Source organism: Colossoma macropomum, unplaced genomic scaffold (genome assembly GCF_904425465.1).
Source record: "Colossoma macropomum unplaced genomic scaffold, Colossoma_macropomum, whole genome shotgun sequence".
NCBI lineage: Eukaryota > Metazoa > Chordata > Actinopteri > Characiformes > Serrasalmidae > Colossoma > Colossoma macropomum.
This window is the reverse complement of record NW_023494789.1, coordinates 17546529-17569797: the sequence shown is the minus strand read 5'-3', so window position 1 is coordinate 17569797 and position 23269 is coordinate 17546529. Positions and strand designations below refer to the sequence as shown.

Genomic DNA, 23269 nt, shown 5'->3' with positions numbered 1-23269 from the left:
GGCCACATCCCGGCCGAATACTGCATACCAATCTTAAACCTCGTGGGCCGAGACTTTGGTCTGTATCTCGGCTCTCATCCAGATACGTTGTGCTATTAACGCTCCCAGCTAGCAAAATATACTCAATTTACTTCCATACGGTTTCTACGTAAATCGTAATCTCTATAACTACATGTACCTCAACCAAAAGTATAGCATTTGCTCAGATGTAGACTAACATTCACTTTTATTCTGAAATAGCGTAACAGAATCCAGACAACAATAAAAAGAAAATCAACTGACCCAATACCCGATGAACACAGTAAAGCACAGGTGAACACAGCTGAACAATCGTTTGTCACAGTTTTAATATGCATACTATTAAGCTAGTATGCACTGTATCATGCCTTGTAAAGTAACACATTCTTAAAGCTCACCTGTTTTCACCTGTATGCATGCATGAATTTCAATGACAACACTAGAAATCATTTGGAAACAACTGCTTTAATTGTCTTACATAAACATACAGTACATGCCTACAACACTAACAAAATGGAATACCCAGTACATAAAGGTAAACAGTTAACATATACCAATAAACATGTGTTAAGAAAAATACATACGAAACTGAAGTGTGCAGTACACCACTGTGCTTTATTTCACACACACACAGCCACTTTATCATTTACAGCTACCTTGTATTCACTCATTTTCCATTTAATCAGGTTCACCAATATGGGAGTACTTTGTAGCTCTGCAATTAGAGACTGTAGTCCATCTGTTTCTCTGCATACTTTGTTATCCCCCTTTTACCCTGTTCTTCAGCGGTCAGGACCCCCATGGACCCTCACAGAGCAGGTACTATTTGGGTGGTGGATCATTCTCAGCACTGCAGTAACACTGATGTGGTGGTGGTGTGTTAGTGTGTGTTAGTGTGTGTTGTGCTGGTATGAGTAGATCAGACACAGCAGTGCTGCTGGAGTTTTTAAACACCTCAGTGTCACCGCTGGACTGAGAATAGTTCACCAACCAAAAATGTCCAGCAAACTGTGGGCAGCATCCTGTGACCACTGATGAAGGAGTAGAGGATGACCAACACAAACTGTGCAGCAGCAGATGAGCTATCGTCTCTGACTTTACATCTACAAGGACTAGCAAAGTAGAAGCATCTTCTAGAGTGGACAGTGAGTGAACAGTGTTTAACTCCAGCAGCACTGCTGTGTCTGATTTACTCACACCAGAACAACATACACTAACACACCATCATGTCAGTGTTACTGCAGTGCTGAGAATGATCCACCACCCAAATAATACATGTCCTGGGGGGTCCTAACCATAGAAGAACAGGGTAAAAGGGTAAACAAATTATGCAGAGAAACAGATGGACTACAATCTCTAAAGTCACATGGTTCGAATGACGTGCAAATTCCAGATGGAGGGCAGGAAGTGTAAAGCAGAAAACAAGATGGAGGCAAGCCCATACTATGCTAGTTTACAATCTTGGACAGATGTTCCTGATGTTTTCAAAAGGAGTGTTTTTTTTCCCAACTGAACTGAAAGACTTCCCTGCTATTGAGGCAGCAGATATAAGCAATATGTTTGTTCACCCATCTTTTGTTTAACTGTTATCCCTGATTTAAGTGTAAGTGGTGTTGCTTGTACCTTTTAAATCCACCACCTGTGCACACCCACAGATAAACTATGCAAAACATATTTTTTGCTGGTGTTCTTGGTCAATTTCTTGCATTTTCCCCCCAATGAACAATGAGCTTTGGTACCTGATAAAAGAACCTTGTAGTTTCTCAGTTAGAACCGATTTAGCAACCATAAACAATGTAAACCATAGGCATTTCGAGAACCCGTGACAGTGCCTTCTATGAAAATCACTTCCTGCCCTCCAGTATGTGCCACAGCAACACAGTGATGTAATGTTATTTGCAAACAGGCTTAAGTAAGGTACATAAAGCAGTCAGTGAATGTATATATAGAGCATGTGTGGAAGAGAGAGAGGCAGACAGAATATGAACATCTGACCCCTACCCAATAATGTTAAATGTACTCAGCTCTTAGCAGACGTGGAGGTCTCTGGTCGATTTCTTTGTCACCTGCAGCTTGACTTACTGTGGATTCTTCATAGCTGCATCTAAAATAAAGAAAAAAAAAGTCAGCAAGATCAGTAAAACCCTCACCAGATAGCAGACAGCAGGCATTATGAGAAATAAATCTACAAAGAAACATGAAAAAAGCAGTTGTGGGTGCAACAGCATAGAAGAAGGAGAGTGTTTCTGTAAATAACAATGTGCTGGTTTTCGCAATGACACTTAACATTCAAAGTCCTATTGCATTTAAATTAATATATATTGCATTATGATTTCCAATTCACAACTTAGTTAAAGTACAAAAGTACTTGTTTTTGAATGAAATCAAACCAGTAACCCAGCAGAAAAAGATAGGTAAATTAATGTTGCTTCCATACCTGAAAGATGCTGCTGGTGTACGAAGGACGTGCAGGCGACTGCAACAAGAGAACAAGGAGATTTCAGAAACATCACTTGAATAATCTCCGGTCAGTGACGTAGTGATTTCTTGTACTAGCATTAAATGGTTTTATTCCACTTACCATACACAAATTAATATTCTCATAAAGTGGACGCTCAAAGTTTATACAACAGATACTGAATTTCCAAAAGCTGAACACTGATCTAATGTTAATTGTTTTAGATATTCGAATTCAAGCAAGTAAAACTATCGGACAGAAAGTAACCAAGTTATAGCTCAGTTCAGTTAGGATGACTGCAAGTTCTACCAATTCAAAATTCCTGAATAATTCAGTCCAATGTAAACATGCAAACAATGTAAACATGTGGCTGCAGAGTCATTCAGAGTGGTTTGATATAAAATGGTTCATTGTAAATAAGTGTACCGTTTCTTTACAGTGGTGATGGGAACCAGGGGTCACCATGACTACAACACAAATATAAACATATTATTTACTATCTGAAACCACCAGTGAACCTACATGTGTTTTTGTGTAATGGTGGGAAAATTAGTCTGGGAAAAAAGAGCTTTCTTTTGGAGACTATTTTGCCCTGCATGCACCCCTCCGGCATTAATGAATTAAAAAAAAACAGCAGGTTAAAATTTTAAGCACAAAACTACCATAAAACAAAGTTTCAGGCATCACACAATATATATCTAACTTAACCATTTCATATAATAACTTTCTGAGAGAGAGTTTTCAGAGGCACTGAATTCTTCGGACGTCTGGCTCCACTTTCAATCGTAGGTTTCACTACAGCAGGGCATTTCGATAGCAACTCAGTTTATTAGCTAGACTTAGAACATGAATTCTAAACGTGGTTCCCATTTAAAATAGTAATTAGAACAATTACCTTTTAACTGCCTTCATAAAGTCTCACACTGTGAGAGAAAACAACCAGAGGTGACTAGCCCAGCTAGCTCACCATAGCAGACCACCGGCTAACTGGCTAACTAGCTAACTTAGCAAGTGACGCTAATTTTCGATTTATTGTATAAAGAGTTCAACATTATCAGATTATAGGATTAAATCTAAGTAAATGTTCGATTAAAACTTGGTACGTCAAATAAACCAAGTATTACTCACCAAACGCGTTTTGGAGTCCTCCGAAGTTTCTAGAAGCCGCTCTAAACGCTGTTCCCGCTCAGTTGAACGTTGGTGAATCGCGCGCGTCGCCGCAGCGCAGGCGCACTCGGGCAGCCTCAGTAGAGGCGGGTGTACTTAGCCCGCCTCAGTAGAGGCGCTAATTGTCAGTTTGCATAGTTCTTCATGCTGTTTCAATGGGCGGCAAACAAGGTTTTTTCGCAAACTTAATTTGCCTGTTACTATTATTGTTTCTGTTGTTTGCTATTTTTAACATATAAATTTAGATTTCTGAAGTGCTCTTATGATCAAAATATAAAAAATGGCAATAAAATAATAATAATAATAATGATCATATTTGTAAAGTAAGATGATTATGACATTATGTTGATTTAAAGTTGAAATTTCAACGTTGATTTATGAGTATTTTGTTAACCATTTCACAATCATTTAACATTAACAGTTGTTTCAACGTTTTTTCAACGTTGAAATAACAACTGACATTATTTCAACCACATTTGAACGTTGAAGGTCGGTCATGTGCCAGCTGGGTCTTATTATTATGAGATACACACACCCACACACACACACACATATCTTCTAAACCGCTTAACCTTATGGGTCGTGGGGGGAGCTGGAGCCTATCCCAGCAGTCATCAGGTAGAAGGCTATTATGAGATAGCAAGACATAATTATGAAACGCTGTGTCATAATTATGAAAAAACCTTCTCATTATTATGACTTACTACATGGCTATATTTTCTCCAGTGTCAGAAAGAGGCTTTCATAACAATAAATGCTCTTTTTTTTAAATACACCTTTTTTCCTCAAAACGTTAGTAAAACAACGCATTAGCCAGCGTATTTGTAACGGTTTATGTAATAACTTTGTGTGAGGGAGCTTTTTAGAGGTATTACGTTCTTCAGACGTCTGGGTTCCCATCACCACCACCGTGAATGATTCTTACTCGACGAGTTTCTCTAGAACTGCGAATTTTTCATTAAAACACGTACTTTTACGTTTAAATGGTTTAATTATGAAGAAATTGAGAAAAAATAAGTGTACCTCCCGTTTAGGTTTTGGAAATGAGACTACCGATCTATGACGCCTTTTGCGTTGATTAAAATCTACGAAACGGTCACGCGAGGGCTCTACCAACGGTTTTTCTAAACACCCGTGTAGCTCCGCTGCACTCATTAGAGGCGTGTTAGCTGAAGCAGGTAAAACAGTCCTTTCTTCTAGTTGTTGTAAAGAAAAAGTACTTAGTACTAGACCACACCATGAAACAACAGGTGCTGGGCAGGAGGAGGAAAACGGTGAGGTGCCGTCGAGCAGATGCCAGGCCTTTTAATTAGTAGTTCTCTGACAGGGTAGCTTGTGTAACTTATTGGTAAAGTTAACTAGCGATATTAGCAAAGGCCGTTGTTAACTTTTGAGGCACATCAGTCTCCAAGACGCGGCTACACATAACGTTTGCTAGCTAATTAGTTCCGTCCATTACACAATCAGGCCTGTTTTAGCCTACTAGCAAACAGTTGTGCTACAGTACGGGCCCATTTACTCAAAGGCTTAAGATGGGGTGGGCTAGTTAGCTAGCATGCTTAATATCCTTTGACCTTGCCTGGTTGCCTATAGCCAAAGAGAAAAAGACACGATTTGACTGTTGGGCTTAACTTTCTGGGGCAGACGGTAAGTTTTGGTGTACTTGGTTTTAGTTTTTCTGTTGATGCCTGTCCTAGGAAATTGATAAGTCATGCATCTTAGAGTTTCTTTTTGGACTGTTATAAATTCAGCCCCTTCAGATGGCCAGGAAAGTTCTTCTATAACCGGCTGATAAAGGTAAATACATGAGCTGTGGTCTGTCAGTTTTATGTGTTTAGTTGTGTCCAGGAATGTTGGCTAGGCTCTTTCCTCACTAGGCCTGTCTGAGCTCACTTACTGAGGCATGACCGGCTACTCAGGTGTACAACAGTAGGGTACTATGGTCATTACGGGGGTGTCAGACTGGTCCTGGAAGGCAGTGCTTTGTAGAGATAAGAACTTTTCTAGCACACGACGTTCAGCTCCTGAAGGCCCTGGTAAGTTAATGAATTGAGTGAGATATGTTGGTGTGTAAAGTGCCAAAACCTGCAGTGCTTTGCCCTCCAGTACTGGATCGTAAGCATCCCTGATCTACACTAATGACAGACTCTAAAGTGACTAAATTTATGTGCAGGAGAGGAAGCGCTACATGGAGGAGAGCACCGCTATGGAGTCCAGTATTGGGCCACACTACACTGTGTCAGAGGACAAGGTGAACTTGGCAGACTGCTGTACTTTTGGTCTTCTAGTATTGATACACAAATGTAGCCTTTCTGTCATTAACACACTGTTCTTGATCTTAACCACTGTTTATTTCCCGCTTTCTAGATGGATGGATACCTGAGCGAGGATCCTGTTCTTAACTCCTCAATGTGTGACCTGTCGGACGAAGAGGTACAGAGAGTGACTTCTTCCTTTTTTCGTTTGGGGGTAATGAGAAGTGCATATTGTTGAGTAATTTTATGTGGTAAATTCGAAGCCATGTCTTTTTAGATTTCAACAAAGAAAGAAAAACACCTGAGGCTTGGCCCTGAAGACCTCAATGATACACTTTTGTATGATTTTTGAGTTGCGTGAAAGTGTAAAATGTGTGAAGTTCACTGTTTAAAAAAGTTTGCTGAACTTGCACTCTGGTCATATTTCATGTTTTATTAAATATAAAAATAAATTGTTTTAAATAGCAATGGGAAGTCTATATTATTTGGGCTTATTCTGCTAATGTAAAAATCAGCAGCCGGATGTAAAACCTGAGTGTATTTATGTAATCCCTCCTGCTCCTTCATGGTACAGGAGTTGGAAGAGACAAGTGCCAGCGAGTCACGTAAGCTTGTACTGGGACAATGGTTGATTTTTAGGCTTGTGGTGCCTTTCTCAGTTCTGTAGGGGAAGCAGAAAGTCTCGTACCATCCTACAGTAACCTTAAAGGGATCTGATACCTTCATGGTTTAGGGTGCACAATATACTACTGTCACATTTAACCAAACTGGCTTTTACAGAAATGGTCAGTGCAGATGTAAAGCAAACTGGTTGAGTTTACTGGGTATCCCTGTCCCCCCCACCCCCCAACAAAGTCCCGTTATTTCCTGCAGCAATAAAAAGGGGACACATATTGATTGGGCTAAATCTGTTAAAAATCTACTTAATGTGTCTCTTGTAAAATACATTAATGCAGCACCACAGTGCTTTAATGTTTTGAAGGCATTGAGAGCCTTTTTGGCTTCAGAAATGACTGTGCTGCCATCTGGAAACTGCCTGTAACTAAAGTCAGTGTTGAATTCCACATAAACTACCATATAACCTTAGACCAGTGCAAGAAAGTCATAAGATCTGATGATTCACCCATTGCTCATTTTCTTTTTCTACTTCTGGATGTTTTTTTTCTTTTGAGCAAACTGGAAATATAATTTATTTGAAACTGTCAGGATGAAGTCTGCCAAACAAAAAATTTTCCTCCAGTGGTTTTAGCGTCAGTCATATGGGTATATTCTCTATTATAGGGGCATTTGACCCACAGATGGAATTCTCATTAAGTGTAATGCAACAGCTTTTTAAAATGAAATAAACAACTGTATCACGTGGTAGCTTGCTTGCTTGCTTGCTTGCTTGCTTGCTTATGAAACTGTGTACGAAGATGAATGCCTTGGTGTAATACATTCTGGCCATTAAGTGTAGTGATGAGTGAATGTTTTGTCATCTTCCATATCATGGAACCTGTGTCCCTGAGCATGAAGGGCTCATTTGTAATTCACATTGAGCTTACTACATGTGCAGTGTTGCAAACTTAACTCTTTAGTATCCTTACTTTATTAGCACCTTTGATTGTGCTTGAAGTTTTATTTCTGTTTGCTGAAGAAAACGTTTGTCTATTCTTAGGTCGTTTGGTAAAAGGGAAATGAAATGTTGGAGGTGTAGAGCTTCTATTGTGGCTTTTTCACTACCTCATGGAGGCACTGGTTTAGTTCCTCTCTCTCGTGTACTATGACTCTCTAACAACTCCACTATTGTTACGGTATGTGCATGGCTTTTCCACCCCATGTAGTTGTGCAGCCAGTCAGTGCTGCTTCCTCAAACTCTGGTCCTGGAGGGCAGCAGCACTGTGGTTTTGTTTTCCCGGAACGTTAACACTTTATTAAACTTAACGATTAACTGATGATACTAGAGATGGCACAATTTCGTCTTTTTTGATACCGATATTGAAACCTTGAGTGCTAGTGGATGCCAAACACTAATATTTAAAATAAGCTATTTTTAATTGAAGCACGTCACTTAAGATGAGCATCTAAATGTAGTCTATCATGCTCACCCTACTCATACGCTCTACTACCCCGTGGGAGGAAATACAGCTACCATCACGTGACTGTGTGCTATTTCAGGGCACATGTACAGGATTATGTGGTTTGGATTCATTCTTTTTTCCCTTCAGTATTTGATACTGCATTTTCTTCTGATATCAATCCATACCCATTAATACCAATATGCCATCTCTAGATGATTCGCATCAACTGTGTAGGAGCAGGGTAAACAACTCTGAGGTCTGAGAACTCTGGATTGGCCACTAGTGCACTGACATTGCTTCATTAAAAAAGTGAGTAATAGGGGATATTTTAAAATTTCAGATTTTCCCAAAAGCTGTCTTCCAAACACTACTGCAAGTTAAATGTAACAGGGAAATCCAGTACTTGGCAGCAGTTGGTATGTTATGATTGAAAACAACGAGGCAGAGCTCCAGATTTGTACATAGAAATTCAATACTTTTATTTTACATTCATACACCTATTATACAGTTAGCTTAATGCATTTTTTTAAAAAAGCCCAATCCCAAAACAAGTCCTGAAGATATACAGCTCAAGCAATAATGAATTTGCAGGTTTTACTTTTTTTGAAAGTTGGTGAAAAGCATTTAGAAAACACACGCATACACACACAAAAAGGGGGAGAGGGGAAGGACAAGTGTTGCCCTGCAGTTGTACCTTAGTAGAGCTGGGCTGAATGGAAAAAGGGATTCAGTCGCCATTGAGAAAGGCACCTTGAATAAACAGTGTATATACAGACAGAAGGGAAAAACTGGGCAATATTACAACCTGTTACTGTAGCTTCTAGTACAATGACAAAACTGTAAACCTTCACTTGCTGATAGAAATAAAAACAAAGTCACATTTCTATACAAATACAACTGAAGCAAAATATCTTATTGGTCGTACCATAGCAGTACCAGTTTTTCTTTTTTTAATGCATATTTTAATATTTAATCAAAGATTGGTTCTGCCAGCAGAGAGCAATCTTGGGGATATAATTATGCGCTATGTCACAATGTTTATGCCTTTGCCTATACTTAATGAATGTTTACCAGTAGCAACCCACCTCATGCATGTTTTACACTTGAGAGAGCAGCTGTCATTCTCATATACAAATAAAACCAATTAATATATTAAACATTAAAGTCACAGCCAGGATTTCCTTTTGCGACAGAGGCCATTCTAGTGTGGTGTAACCTGTACACATATAAAAATCTGTGAACACAATTCTTTACACTGCCAGAAATACCGTTGCCTTAAAATATACCAACCTTCAATTAAAATTCCCCAATACTTTCAGAAAAGTAAGGTCTTTGATATAAAATACTGTATTCTCAAAAACTGGATTTAAATGTTTTACATTCCATCCTCCTTTTTTCCCCAACAAAATAAAGCATTTTTTTCTCCATAACTCAAAGCTTAAAAACACTCAACATTACTGTACATGTATATGCAAATATAAACAATAAAGTGACAAGAGACCATATGTGGTTCTATGTTCACATGTAGAGGAAACCCGTAAATTGGCATTAGATGCCTATATTTTTTTTCTTCTTAACTGATCAACACAGTGTGGCACTACAATTTTGGATGATTGTACGAGTCAGGCTCAGAGAATGCCATGGTCAGGACTGGCCCACGTGTTTGTTCAGCAAGCCTTGGTCAGGTCAGTGGGCAGGTCTGTTGTGGACATGCGGTACTGGATCTTGGTGTTGGTGATTGCGCCGTGCTTCTGCCGGAGATGCAGCCGCAGCTGACTCTTGTGACGAAAGTGCAGGTTGCATTTCTCGCACTGCAAAAGAAATGAAAGAGGACAAAAAGCTCATTGTTATCATTCAGGGAGGAAAAAAAGTAGGCATAATAAAATTGAACATTTACCAAATGCTAATGCCTTCTGATTGTTATTATTTTTTTGGATCCTGCACTTTATATGCCTGTTTCCACAGTGGACAGACTTTTCTTATTAACTATTATTGCCATCTGAACCTTAGATTACACAAATAAAGCAAAAACTCACTAAATCTCACTTTCTGTTGTATAATGAGTAATGTCTGCTTTTGCTGTACTCACATGATAGGGCTTTTCTCCTGTGTGTATGCGCAGGTGACTCTTGAGCGTCTGCAGGTGTCGGAAGCGAGTGCCACAGATTTCACAGGGATATGGCTTCTCTCCCGTGTGGATCAGAACGTGGGCGCGCAGGTGAGCGACCTGGCCATAAAAGGTTAAAGCCTTTTTATTTCAAGCCTGTATATGGAATGGTCATCTTAAAGCTCATTTTTTCACCTTTCACACCTTCCTATTTTGAGGCTCAGACAGAAATAAGTACCTGAACAAAACGAGCTCCACATGTCTCACACTTGTATGGCTTTTCTCCAGAGTGAATGCGTGTGTGGGTCTTGAGGTTAGCTGGTCGATTGAACTGTGCACCGCAGATGTTGCACCGGTACGGCTTCTCTCCTACAACATGGCCCAATAGAAAACAAGTTAAGGCACAGATCTATAAACAGCAGCTGAAAAAAACTCAACAGTAGATAGTCACATGCAAAAATTTGAATACCCCCCATGAAATGATGTTTTGAAGTAAAAAAACATGGTCTTCTACATTGAGCACACTTAAATATGGCATTTTTCTACTATTCTACTAAATGTTAATGCGTAAATTCCATTTATTTGCTAAGTTTAACATATTGGAAAAAATAAAACCAAAACGTAAAATGTGCCATCACGTTTGCACAGGTCATATTCCATGTTTTATTTGTTCCAGTATGTTAAATTCAGAAAATAAACAGTAATTGTGCTCTAAAATATGCAGAAGTTTGTTCTCTGTAGAGACTCTGTTAACCTATTTTCACTTAGAAAATAAACAAAAAGGTAATTTGATTGGGGTGCACACTTTTACACACTGTACATATGTATATAGTTTTATTTTTTACCTGTGTGAACTGTCTTATGGCTGGCAAGATTTCCCTTGTAGCGGAATGCTGCTTGGCACCGATCACATTTGTATGGCTTGTCACTGTGGACCTGAAGCATGTGGCGTTTCAAAATCTCCTCTTCTGCGAATTTGGAGTCGCATTCGTTACAGAAGTATGTACCGTTTTCTGTAAAGACCAAGATACAAAATTAGCAAGAAAAGCCGCTGCTAAGCGGTTACGGTCATCGCAAGCTAAATTCAATTAAGGGTATCAGTGTTTAAGCTTACACGGTATGAATGCATACACAAATGAATGGCTCACCACAGCTGGAGTCGGAGTACTCAGAGTGGAGCTCAGACATTTCCTCAGTAAGACGCGAGCCAGGAGTGTTGGGACAGACGTCTGAGTGCTGTGGGGACTGTGAGCCGCAGGAGGTGCACTTTAAGTGGCTCATATAAAGAGAAGAGTGGCTGTCACCGTTCCTCTGTGATCCTTCCAGAGTTCTGCTGAAGAGAAATATGAAGGTTTTTTTCAGTCTCCTTTTTAGCCTTTTCACTGGAGCAAATGCAGCCACCACTGGCATTCTCACACTCATTTTTAGGGTGTTTGATGAATTTCACACATCCTGGCTAAGAAGGTAAATCCTCACTGTGCTATAAGAGGATTGGAATGGATGAAGAAAATTTCAATCTGGGTTTTTAGAGGTAGTGGGAGGAGAACTGCACCACAAAACACTGGCAAGTCGGCTCTCCACATTATTGTATAGGGAAGCTAGATGGCATAACCAGTTTAGGTGCGCAGATCGCTGGATGCGCTTTTTGCTATGTCGCATCAACAAAAGACCAACAAAATGGCTTAGATTATGGATACTCATCTGAAGGATTCCAGTGCTTACTGGTATGTTTTTTGACTATGAACTGGATGTATATGCATTCAGACTGTGCACCAATTAGACCTCATTCTGAGGACAGCTTGTTGGTGAAGTCAGGGGTGTTCTTTGCAGACATAGTCTCGTTGAATACAGTTCTAAGGGTCTGTGTATGGGCCAAAACTTCAGTTACTTATTGTCATAGCTAAACAGCTTATACATTCATTTCCACAGTAAAGTCTGAATAATGGACCGAAACTGGATAATTCATCTGAAGTTTAACAATATCACCATTAGTAAAACAGACAGAGGCTCTCACCTGTTGATTATATTGTTGAGGCGGCTGGCTTGGGGCACAGTGAAGTCGTCTCCGTGGTCACTTATCTTGGTGTTAGTGACCTGTGATTCTGGGTGGTCAGTCTCAGAAGTTGGATGGAAGGCAGGCAGTCCCAGACGCTGTGGTGATCGCGTCTCAGGGTCATGAGGACCGCTCTCTTCCTCCTTGGTGCTCTGATTAAGCACAATAAATTTGTACTTTTTCCAGTTGCGAGCCTTAGGGTCCTGTGTGCCTTGCAGAGTCTGAGGCTGTGAGGCTTGCGAGAGGGCGGCGTTCTTGCTGCTGCTCGATTCGGTTGGAGAGTTAGGCTGGCAGTCTGACTTCAGAGGGCTCTGGGGGCTGCTCATCAGCGTCTTGCGGCCACTGGAAGGCATGCCCATGGAGTAGTGTTGGTGGGTCAGGTCCTCTTCAGCCAGAGGCCCCTGCTCTTTACCCATCTCCCTCTGTTGCTCCTGGGCCAGGCTGGCCATTCCGTGCTTTCTAGAGCTCATGCCGATAGACTGCACCAGTCCTTCCAGGCTCTCCCTCTTCATCTCCTCATTTCTGCCCAGCTCCCGGGAGGAGTAGGGGGTCGCGTGGCACATGCTTGAAGGTCCACTGGTGGTGCTGCGACCGTAGTCAGCCACCATGGAGCTGTTACCATCAGCCGGAGAGCAGTGTTTGTGTTGGATGGGGGCTCCTTTGGAGAAATCAGGGAAAGTATTTTTGGCATCTGTCAGCTTACAGAGAGGGAAGGGGAAACCCTGCATGGGGAACTGGCCATAAAGATGATAAGAGCTACTAGGAGCGTTAACTCCGTTTAATATGCCTGGACCATAAGACCTCCCGTCTCTGAAAGGACCTGCACGGCCTGGTATGCTCTCCACCATCTCGTGTGGTCTGTAACCATGAACATCTTGAGGTAAAAGTAAAGGACTGATGAGGAAGTCCTCTCTGGGCAGTTTGATGGAGGAGTCACTGTAATAAAAAAAAAATGTCAAAATGTTGCATCTCCAAAATGTTAACTTGACAAGAGAAGAGAATTAATCTTTTATGTATGTTAATGTCAGAAGATTTTATTTCGAATCATTTTGGACTGAAATGTTCACATAATGTAAACGGCAACTGGCATTATCGAATGATGCCTTTAAAAAAAGGTTTAAGTACTTTTGGGTAGGGTAATTCCTGGAGCATACCTGGACTTAATGAATCTGTGGCAGGTATCAACGACATGGTCCATCTGCAGGTAGATGGCTGTGTTCATGACTGCCATGATGAGGCTCTCCTTCAGAGTGAGGCGAGAAGTGTACATGAACTCCAGAAGGATTGCAAAGCCTTCCGGGTCGACCTTCGGGTCCAGACTAATAGCGTTTAGGTTGCATTTTAGCGAGTCAGTGAAGATTGTGTAGAAGAGCCCACTGCAGAGAGAACAAAGATGAGTACTCCAAGCTTTTAGAATAGATTTCCCCTGAATCTGCACTTTAAAGAACGTACCTCAGACTAATTTAATTAGCATATCCCCCCAAAAAAAGACAAATGATCTTAACTGTGATTAGCAATAAAATGCACCTGCATGCCATGAGGACTGTTTTATGAGCACGAAACTGTTGTCTGTTGACCAGAATGGTGACATCTGTGAGAATATCTCTGCTGCGCAGCCGGTTCAGATTGAGCAGAACATCGCTTGCGTGGCGCGTGAACTGGATGCAGCTGTCTGCTGCACAAGACATTTTGTCAAGATCTGGAAAGAAACGAAAATAAAGCTTATGTTTTGACGTGCCACTGATATATGCATTCTTCAGACTGCAAAAAGAGAGAACATTAAGGGACGTGGACATAACAGCTCTTTTTGCATTGATGTAAAATAAACAATAAAAGTACCACTAAATCAGTAAACACAAATCAGACACAATACAATCAGTAATTACAGCAATGTATCATATACAGTACAATATAATAGGCTGTTAAGTGAATATTCATTTGTTACTTCACTGGAAACTTAATATCCTGTGGAATCAGGTGTAAATGAATGTCTCAATCTCAGCCCTACATTTGATGTAATTAGACACAATGTTGCAAATTATAGCCCACTGGTTTCTAGCCACTTCTTGGAACCTTACAGACAAAAGGAACAACATAATCAACGTTAATTCTTTCACTAGCTAATTTGAAATGGGTTATTGAAATTGAAGTTATAATTAACAAAGCAGTTCATAAAGAACCAGTTGCAGTACTGTACACGAAGCGACACCTGCTGTAGTCCCCCTGTGTTGTCACTAAGGGGCGCCAAATGATTACTAATGTAGGAATAAAAGTTTGCAGCGTGGGGCGCCGTTTTCCAAGTGCAAACAGTACAGCTTGTGTTATTAAAACCTTAAAAAAGAACAAATAGTTACAGGATATTATTTTACAGGAATTAATCATACAACAAATACACTGACTAAGGAAATACTCAATGAAGATCACAGCTTGCTCTTCAGAATATGTCTAAAATTGGATGTATTCAAAGTTAAACAGCCATTACAGCTCACTGCGTTAACCTACTGTAAGACTGAATTTAGTTGCTTAGTTGTTTGGTTGTTCTTTCAGAGACTGTTATTGTTTTTCCTGACAGGATAACTCTTTGTACCAGCAGTTTCCCCCCTTCATCACCACTACATTAAGTGCTTTGACAAATTTAGTCTCTAGACAGGATGGAAATAAATTAGCCAGTAAACATGTCTTACATGTTGAACATTTTGTATCTGCTCCGAGCCAGATTCCGTTTCAGTGTGAAGCCACACAACATCAGTGTCCTCTCTCACTAACCTACATCCAGTGCCAATGTGCGTGTGTGGTGATGAAACACTCCCAAATGAGGTAGATCTGATTTTCCAGAGTAAAATCAGCCTGGCTTAGATGGCCTAAAACCCCTTAAAACAGCGACAGTGCAGCTGATACATATGGCTAAAGAGAGATATGCTACTTTTCCCAGTGAAAGTAATTTTCAGAGGAATTCCACCGGTTTTTCCAATTGTCTGCATAATTCAGCGGTTGAGATGTAAACAAAGTCATTCTGAGTGGGTTGATGTGAAATGGTTCATTTGTAGAGAAACTTGATGACTCAGATTTCTTTACATTGGTGGTGATAGGAACCAGGAGTTGCCATGTGTATGACACAAATATAGCCATTTTAGTTTCCCATTCAAAACCACCAGTGAATCTACATGTTTTCTGAGTTTTATATGTAATGTTGATAATGGTAAAATAGTGGTAAATCTGAAAAAATAAGTTTTCTTTGGGGACTATTTAAGCTTAGAACACCTTACATGTATCCCTCCACCATGAATAGATTCAAATACATTGATTAAAATACATTTAGGCCAAAATCCTATCACAAAAAGAAAAAGTATTCATAACAATTTCGTGTAATAACTTCATGTGAGGGAGCTTTTAGAGGCATTAAACACTACAGACGTCTGGTTCCCATCACCACCACTGTGAATGATTCTGACTATTGGTTTCTCTAGAACAAAGCATTTCACATCGAACCACTCCGAATGACTTTGTTTACATCTTAACCATTCAGTTATGCAGAATTTTTGAAAACTCGGCGGAGCTTCCCTTTATTCTGTCTACCCTTTGCTATTTCGCAACATTTCTGATACTTTTCTACCACAAGATGTCCTTAAGAGTCTAATACATTCATACCGAGCCCCATTCAGTTCAGTCTGAGCTCCCTATCAGGGCACCACATCATCAATTAAGCCGTAAGAAAGACCTTTCCACATTATTTAGGAGCCTACTTTCCTCAGACTCCCAGATTTGCGCCTCAGAACACAATCAGTACATGTCAAAAAAGAGAAACGTTTTAGAAATGCTATGTAGGCTATTCCTTTATTTCTGCTTAATCGTGGTCTCAGTTTGACGTCCACCAAGATCAAGCTACTGGACCCCGCATCTTCTGGCAATAGAATTAAAATACACAGTATAGGCTGTGCATCCCGTGTCCAGCGCATGATCGTGTTTGATGAACTGTCTGTAACCCAACACACACTCAAACACGCATATGCAAGTTTTTGCTCCGTCCAGGAATAGCACGCGCGGCGCGCTCAAGAGCACGCGGAGCCCATACACGCGCGCGCGCTCACACACCCACAACCCCACTCGCACACACTTTTATGACCCCCCTGCTAAATGCGAAAGTGTAGTGAAGGAGCCTGTCATCCGAGACACCTTTCAGAAACGCCTTGCAGAATAAATCTGGCGCTATCTTTGCATTGGCAGGCTATCCGAAACCGCTGCTTATAGTAAAAGTAATAATAGTCTGATTGCGCAAAACTTGTTCTGACGCATTTAATACGGGGCTCATTCTGAGTATCAACAAGCGCTGTGCAGGAGCCGAGGGCTCCAGTAATAACTAACTCACCTCTGCGCCGCTGCGAGCTGTTGCACTAAACTGACCCGTGCACAAACTTTTATTTCCCCTCATTTTCAGCACACAAAACATGTTTCAGTAAGGCAGGTAAAGGTTGAGAAACATTTTAAGCCACTTTTGCAACAGGCTGGCTAAAAAAACGTTAAGTGCGTGTAGATTGGACGCACGTTTCTTGGGTTTTTCCTGCTCGCGCGGTTGCAAAACAAGACTATGGTGGATGAAGCTCAGCAGTGTGAAGGCTACACGGGGGTGTTAGCACCGCGGCCAGCCGAGAAGAAGAGCGCGGGCTTCATCTGCTTAGCCTCAGCCAGCCCCGCCGCTCCGCAGAGCCCTTTCCGCGGCTAATGCGAAACAGATGCACCGCGCAACGCTGCCACGACCCTCCGCCAGAGCAGACGTGGAAAACAGGCAGCCGTACAAAAAACCACAACACTTGCTGCCGAAACAGCCTCATCACTCGTCCACAGCCCAGACACGAGCAGTAATAATAATAACACCACAGCAGCGGCACACACGCACACCACTCTTCAAGTTCACACTTTTTCTGACAGCCTGTCTACTTTTAACTTCATCCTAGCGACTCAGTCCTCCTGTTTTGACCACCTTCACGACAACACACCCTGCACGTCTACCATGTTTCTCCACGCATGCACACACCATCCCGGATCTCACAGTCCCCAAAACTCAAGCCACACACGCTCACGCACAAGCAGCCAACGGTGTGTTTCACCCTGGCTGGATCTGGATGTGACAGCCCAGCCAAGCCGTCACACACACAAGCCCCCCAGATAGGGAGCTCCAACCTGAACTCTACTACATTAAAGCCCTTCAAAACATACGAAATAGACATTTTTTTAAAAAAGAAGCTATTCCCCGAATCAGCTCTACATGCGTACGTCGCAGCAGCATCAAGCCAGATTATGGAGTAAAAAGAGAAGAATTTGATTCCCAAAAAAAAAAATCATCACCTGGTAGTGCTTTCCTAGAAACTTCTTGCATCACCACTTCTAAGAAGCGCAGTTCTAAGAATCAGCGCAGCTCAATTCTCGGAATTTGAGCTTACGACCGTACCACTTTCTCCGGGCGGGGGTGTGCGCTGTTTTATCTCGGCTGCTCGTTCCACTATCCCGGGAAAACTTTTTTGCGCCGTGCGTTTCAACGTCACTATCGAAGTGCAACCTTTTAAAAATCGAAGTTTAAAAGTGTCCCGAAATGGTACTCTTTCCTCATCTCTGATTGGAGAGATCGCCGTGGACTGGCCGCGTCTCCCCCTCACTGTGGACTGTGCCAGACAGAGACGGTCACATGGGCTGAGAAAGCTGCCAGCCTCCAAATACTCCTAAACTAATTTGCTGTTACACAAGCAAAAGTGTGTGTTCGTAGCCTCTCTCTCTCTCTCTCTCTCTCTCTCTCTCTCTCTCTCTCTCTCTCTCTCTCTCTCTCTCTCTCTCTCTCTCTCTCTCTTTTTTTTTCCACCCCTCCCCGTGTTAAACCCACGGCCATAAGCTATACTGAACATATCTGGAGCGGACGAGTTACATAGGTTTTCTGTCTCGTTACGTTATTACTATTTTTTCTTTCTTTTTCATTTGCTTTCAGCGGTGTTTTTTCAGTTCTCGTTGCTGCGGACCTGCTGGGTTTGTGTGGACAGGATTATTCTCGAGACGTGCTTGTCTTTAAGTGCTCCAGTTCTCTCTGATGGCTCTGCTTACGTTTTGATGGCTGTGCTCTGTGCTTGATGCCTGTGGACGCTGCCGTGTGGAAAGTGTGCATAGCATTGGCAGTAGTGGTGTCCAGGGTAAAGCTCGTTTGGTGGAGGAGATTATGTGCTAGTATAGAGCAGAGTGATGTTCGTGTTTTTGACGGATATCTGTTAAAGCCTTTTGTTTATTTCTATATTTTTTTATTTAATCGCTTACGTTGTTTGATATGTGTCTGTTAAGTCCTTATAATGATACTATCAAGTCAGGCGGTTTAAGCTGTAGATGAGTGTGAATGTGCCTGTACTTTTCCGGACATTTAACCAAAGCCACCTGACCCTGCAGTTGTTGTAAAGCCCTGTGTGGCTTTTTATCGGTGTTCATCATGCAGTCTGGTCCTGGCTCTGAGGTACGATTTTGTTAAGAGAATTCTGCACCACTTCTTTAAAGCATTTGATCTTCATAGAACCCAGTGAGAAGATGTGATGAAGGCCTATGAAGAGCTCAAATTGACATGGAGTAAGTCTTTTTGTGGTCAAAACCCATTTGTGCCAACACCATCTACTCTGAAAGAGGCTACAGTAGTGCCTGTAGTCTGTACGTGCTAGTTTACTGTGACATAAGGAGCCCAAAGGTATAATAAGTAGGCTATAGGCTATAAGGTATATAATGCTGATCAACTGGCAAGTCCCTTTAATCTGTATGTAAATGCGTTTTTATATATATATATATATATATATATATATATATATATATAAAAAATGATGTGTGTGTGTGTGTGTGTGTGTGTATATGTTGATTCAAGTATTTAAATGAATAGGCTCAGGTTTCACTAAATTAGAACTAAAATATATTAACTACTTTGAGGTGTTATTATTGCTATTATCATTTTATTATTATTATTAGTAGTAGTAGTAGTAGTTGTATTGTGTTGTCACTATTATTACTTAGTAGTAGTGGTAATAGTAGTATTACAGTATTATTACTCCAGTAGAAGGTTTGCTCCTTAACTCTGTTTCTCTTGCCGTTAGGGTCATAAAGCAGAACTCTGAGCTCTGAGGCCTGTAAGCAGTTCAAGAGCTGGGAAAACAAGGTGTCAGTACACCACCAGTAGGCTAATATACCAACACAAGTGTGTGAGAAATAGTTAAGGGCGCTACTTGTTGAGACAGAACTGTTATTTATCTGTATTTGTTAGGCATTATTGACTTTTTAAAATCATCTGTATGAGACTGAGTTGTATTGGGTCTGGACAGTTTCTTATACAACAAGGCAGCTCAAAATATTTTTATAATCACTAATAAATTTAAACACTATTGCATTGCGAAAAACAGGACATTTGCCTTGGGGATGTACACTTTGCCAGCTCAACAAGTGTTTTTTTTTTTCCCCTCATGACTGCATAACTGCAGTCTGAGACCTGTTGGTGCTTGAGAGAGAAGAGTAGGCTGGAGTTTTCTAATGTGAACAAACTGTCATTTCATGCAAGGGTTTTTTTTCCCCTCTGTACTCAAACACACACATACAGTTTCAAATGCTCCATGTGCCAGCTGTAATTCTCAAGCGTGGGACATTTATAAATTAAGCTTTAAGTGCGAAAGTCTTTATAACTGTTGCCCTGATTGCTAAGTGCTGTTTATGACCTGTTGTTTTCTGTTTATCAATAAGAAGTTATCATTTGGTAAACATATTTGTATACGAAGACAAATGTAACTTTTATAGTGACATAATAAACAATGTTTTGTACTAAAATTGTTATCAGCTTTTTATTTCACGTGCTGTTACAGATTGAGAATTTTGCAAGGTGTGAATTAAAGTGACTCATCTGGTGAAGTGATAAACAGAAGCTTTTCTTTTCCCCTTCGTGAGAATGTAAGCTGCCTAATAGTCTATAAGTGTGGCATATGGTTGGAAAAAAGTAGTTGGTGCAACACAGTAGTCACCTGTTGTCATCTGCTTTCTTCATGCGGCATTAAGAGAATTTAATTTCTGAAAGAAGTTGATGTTATTTTTGTTAAGATCATAGAATGGGGTCATTTTAGATTTTATTGTAGTAATTTGGTAGGAACTTGCCATTGTCCATTCTTAATGGTGTTTGAAATAAAATAAAAAAGGCTTTTCTTTGCTTTGACTTTTCACTCTGTCGTAGTGTATGTGTAGCTCTTTGCACTACAGAGTCTAATTCATCAAGTTTGAGCACATAGTTTATGATGAATGATTTGACTTGTGAATTTCCCTCACTTAAATTAATTAGCAGCCTCTACTAAAACACACATGCACGTACACGCACACACACACATCGTTTTTAATAAAACAGTTAAATAAACACAAAAAAGTAGATTAATTATTGTTATTGATTTTTTTATTATTATTATTAATATTATTATTTCTGTGTTTGGTGCATTTGATCTATTATGTATATATGTGGCCTTGAACAGCAATGCTTGCTGACATTTCTCACTCTTCCAGTGACTGAGTTGTCACTCCCTGATCTAAATGCCTTTCACAAGGGCTAAAAGATGCACAGTTTTTATACTGAAATTGGAATTTTAAAGAGAGTTCAGATTGCAAGAGCTGCAATTTTAATGATCTGTGTTACATAGGCAGTTTTAAAGCCTATGTTATCAACAATGTCGTCTTAAGTTTTAAGTGGACAAATTTATCCCAGTAACATGGAACTTGTAAGATGCCTGTAGATGAGTTTCACCAATCAAAAGCAACTAAACACCCATGTGCTGTGTACATCACAACATAACCACAACTAACTGGCCGTCTGGCGCACTATGTTCAGCATTCAAGCCAGAAAAAAAGGCTGTTCTGGTTGTCTTGGCCAAAACAACAGGCCTGGATCTTAATATCTGGAAAACAATCACAATTAAAATCACGGTCACAATATTGGTCAGAGAATTCATAATTACATATTTTCCCCACATCATTCAGCCATACTGAATTCACTAGAACAAAAAAGTAAGTACATTTCTCTCTAGACCTTTTTTTCCCTCCATGCTTCCAGTGATACTGAGTCTCAGCGTTCAGCATTGAGTGAATCTGTGTATACGTGTGTGTGAACTCACCTGGATAACTGCGTTTGGGGCTCCAGGCACTCGTCCTGCTCATACCCTGACACAGGTGGAGCACTTGCTGTGCTGTGGGGATAAAAGAGGAAGACCTCTATATATGTTTATTTAAAAGATCTATGGCTTCTAATCTCAGTAGGGTGATCAGTGGACTTACATTTACATTTATTCTTTCAGCAGATGCTCCTATCCAGAGCGACATGCAAAATATTCATTGTAACCCATACAGAGTATGCAAACAGCACCAAATACATTGTTCAAACGTGAATTGACAAAAGCAGGGACTGCATATGTGTAATGGCAGGTTAGGTAAATCATTTTGTGTAAATTTTGCAGTATGTTTGCTGCATGAATGAAGTTTAAGCAGTGTTGAAATGACCCAAAGAGATAAGGAAGTTTCATGCAGGTGGAGTGCTTCCTTTCTGTTGTGTGTGCAATGTGTATCAAGTGTATCTCTAGTGTGAACAAGGCGATGTGCACGGATGAATTTGTGCTCGTGTCTGACCCCCCCCCCATCATTTGTCTGCATTACTTTTCTAACTGCCTTTTGCTTCAGCTTAGACAGGTTTTGAAATCATTTTTCTTGCCTTCTTCCACTTTGGTATTTTTTAGACCAAAGTACATGTGCTTATGTTTTTTCCCATACAGATGCTCAAGTATCAGAATTCTCAGAATGCACGTTTCTTATCTGATGTATATGAATCATACCATTTTGTCTTTTCCAGCAAAGGCCCACAGCACATAAGTATGCTAAGAGGAGAATGCTAATTGTTTATGTTACACCACCATGCAGGTGCCTAATTGATGGGTACGTCACATAGCGCCGTAGTAGGAAATGGAGTGGGACCTGACCGTCCTTGCCTTCTAATGAGACCACTGCTAATTGTGCTCCCAACAGTGAGACCCTTCTCCTGGCACAGGCTGCAGATGGAAGCCCCAGTACTAACGCACTCTTCTGCCTTGCTGAGCTGGGCTTTTCCAGGGTGGGCCCCACAGGGATGGACTCGTTTCTTTTGCGACTGAAACTGTGCTGACATTAGTGGGGGTTTTTGCATGCTTATTTTGGGAAGAATATAACTGTACAACAGGAGCTGTACTTGGCATGAAGATACAGTGCATGATTTTTTAAGACGCTCTCCCGCTTTATCTGTAAGTTAAAGCCAGCCAGGGATTGCAGAACAACAAAGTATTTGGCCTGGTAGTGAAAGCTTTAAAAGCCTTTGTCTTCAGGCTTTATAGGAAAAGAATATGTTTGCATTGTCATGCATTTTATTGCTCTGTGTGTTTTTGAATTATGTCGAATATTTTGTAGAGTAAACAGCACTGTATAAATCTTGTCTTTACATAAAAATAGTTGCAGGTCCTTGTTGTGGCCCATTTTGGCCTAATTGACATTCTGAAACTGAAATTAGCTTCACTGCCCCCTGTAGTGTTAAGTATCAATTTTAGAATTACTTATATTATTACTTTTCAGAAGTTAATTTTTGAATTTAATTAGAAATTGTTTTTTTATGAGTTGTTTTTACTTTGATATTGGGAGGAAAACAAACCCCTCATACATCATGTCCTAATCAAAGTTATGAGGTAGTCATGTCATAATAATGCTTTGGTTAAAAGCTTTAATACTGCAACTGTGAATCACTGTTTTATTCCCTTTTTTACAAGGTCAAGGTGCCTAGCTATAAATGGCCCATATCTTGTAAAAACATGTTTTCCTCACTTTTTAAAATAAAAAAAGATGTAGTATGTAAACATTAGGTTTTAACTCTTCGCTCTTCACTCCCCAGTCCTCACAGTCTGTATATTAAAACTAAGCTGCAAAAACAGCCCAGAGTAGTTATTTTAGGCAGCTAACAGAGCCAATCAGAACAGAGCTCATTCACACAGATCATTCTTAAGGGATAAAGAGAGTTTGGAAAATGGTCATGTAAAAATGAACATTGTGACTTTTTGTACATAAACAAATCTCAAGTGAATTTTTAAAAAAATATTTATAATA

The 23269-nt window shown here is 40.4% G+C and overlaps 1 protein-coding gene and 1 long non-coding RNA gene across 4 annotated transcripts; one reads left to right on the top strand and one right to left on the bottom strand.

Moving 5' to 3' along the window:
• Nucleotides 1–9528: 9528 nt before the first annotated feature.
• Nucleotides 9529–17580, bottom strand: bcl6aa (BCL6A transcription repressor a). Of its 3 annotated transcripts, none has more exons than XM_036570367.1 (9): nucleotides 17462–17580; nucleotides 13646–13817; nucleotides 13273–13494; nucleotides 12080–13054; nucleotides 11214–11398; nucleotides 10911–11078; nucleotides 10304–10434; nucleotides 10048–10185; nucleotides 9529–9769 (listed from the first exon to the last, which is right to left on the bottom strand). In XM_036570367.1, exons 1-9 carry the CDS (start codon nucleotides 17490–17492, stop codon nucleotides 9626–9628), a joined length of 2166 nt encoding a protein of 721 aa, XP_036426260.1. In that variant the 5' UTR covers nucleotides 17493–17580; the 3' UTR covers nucleotides 9529–9625. The 3 variants fall into 3 exon arrangements, with proteins under 3 accessions (XP_036426260.1, XP_036426261.1, XP_036426262.1); XM_036570368.1 differs by having other exon boundaries at nucleotides 11214–11395; XM_036570369.1 differs by lacking the exon at nucleotides 17462–17580 and adding an exon at nucleotides 14803–15190.
• Nucleotides 17581–17938: 358 nt separating this feature from the next.
• Nucleotides 17939–19945, top strand: LOC118808030. Its single transcript, XR_005007254.1, has 2 exons — nucleotides 17939–18712; nucleotides 19225–19945. It is a non-coding gene; the product is annotated as an uncharacterized LOC118808030 (long non-coding RNA).
• Nucleotides 19946–23269: the final 3324 nt, after the last annotated feature.

What these genes read in the sequence shown, in the direction of transcription:
- bcl6aa (XM_036570367.1), bottom strand. Translation starts at nt 17,492, where the DNA reads ATGCAAGAAGTTTCTAGGAAAGCACTACCAG. An exon ending in ACAGTCCTCATGGCATGCAG is followed by an intron (nt 13,495 to 13,645) that starts GTGCATTTTATT and finishes TTCTCTCTGCAG; the next exon opens with TGGGCTCTTCTACACAATCT. An exon ending in CACAGATTCATTAAGTCCAG is followed by an intron (nt 13,055 to 13,272) that starts GTATGCTCCAGG and finishes TTTTTATTACAG; the next exon opens with TGACTCCTCCATCAAACTGC.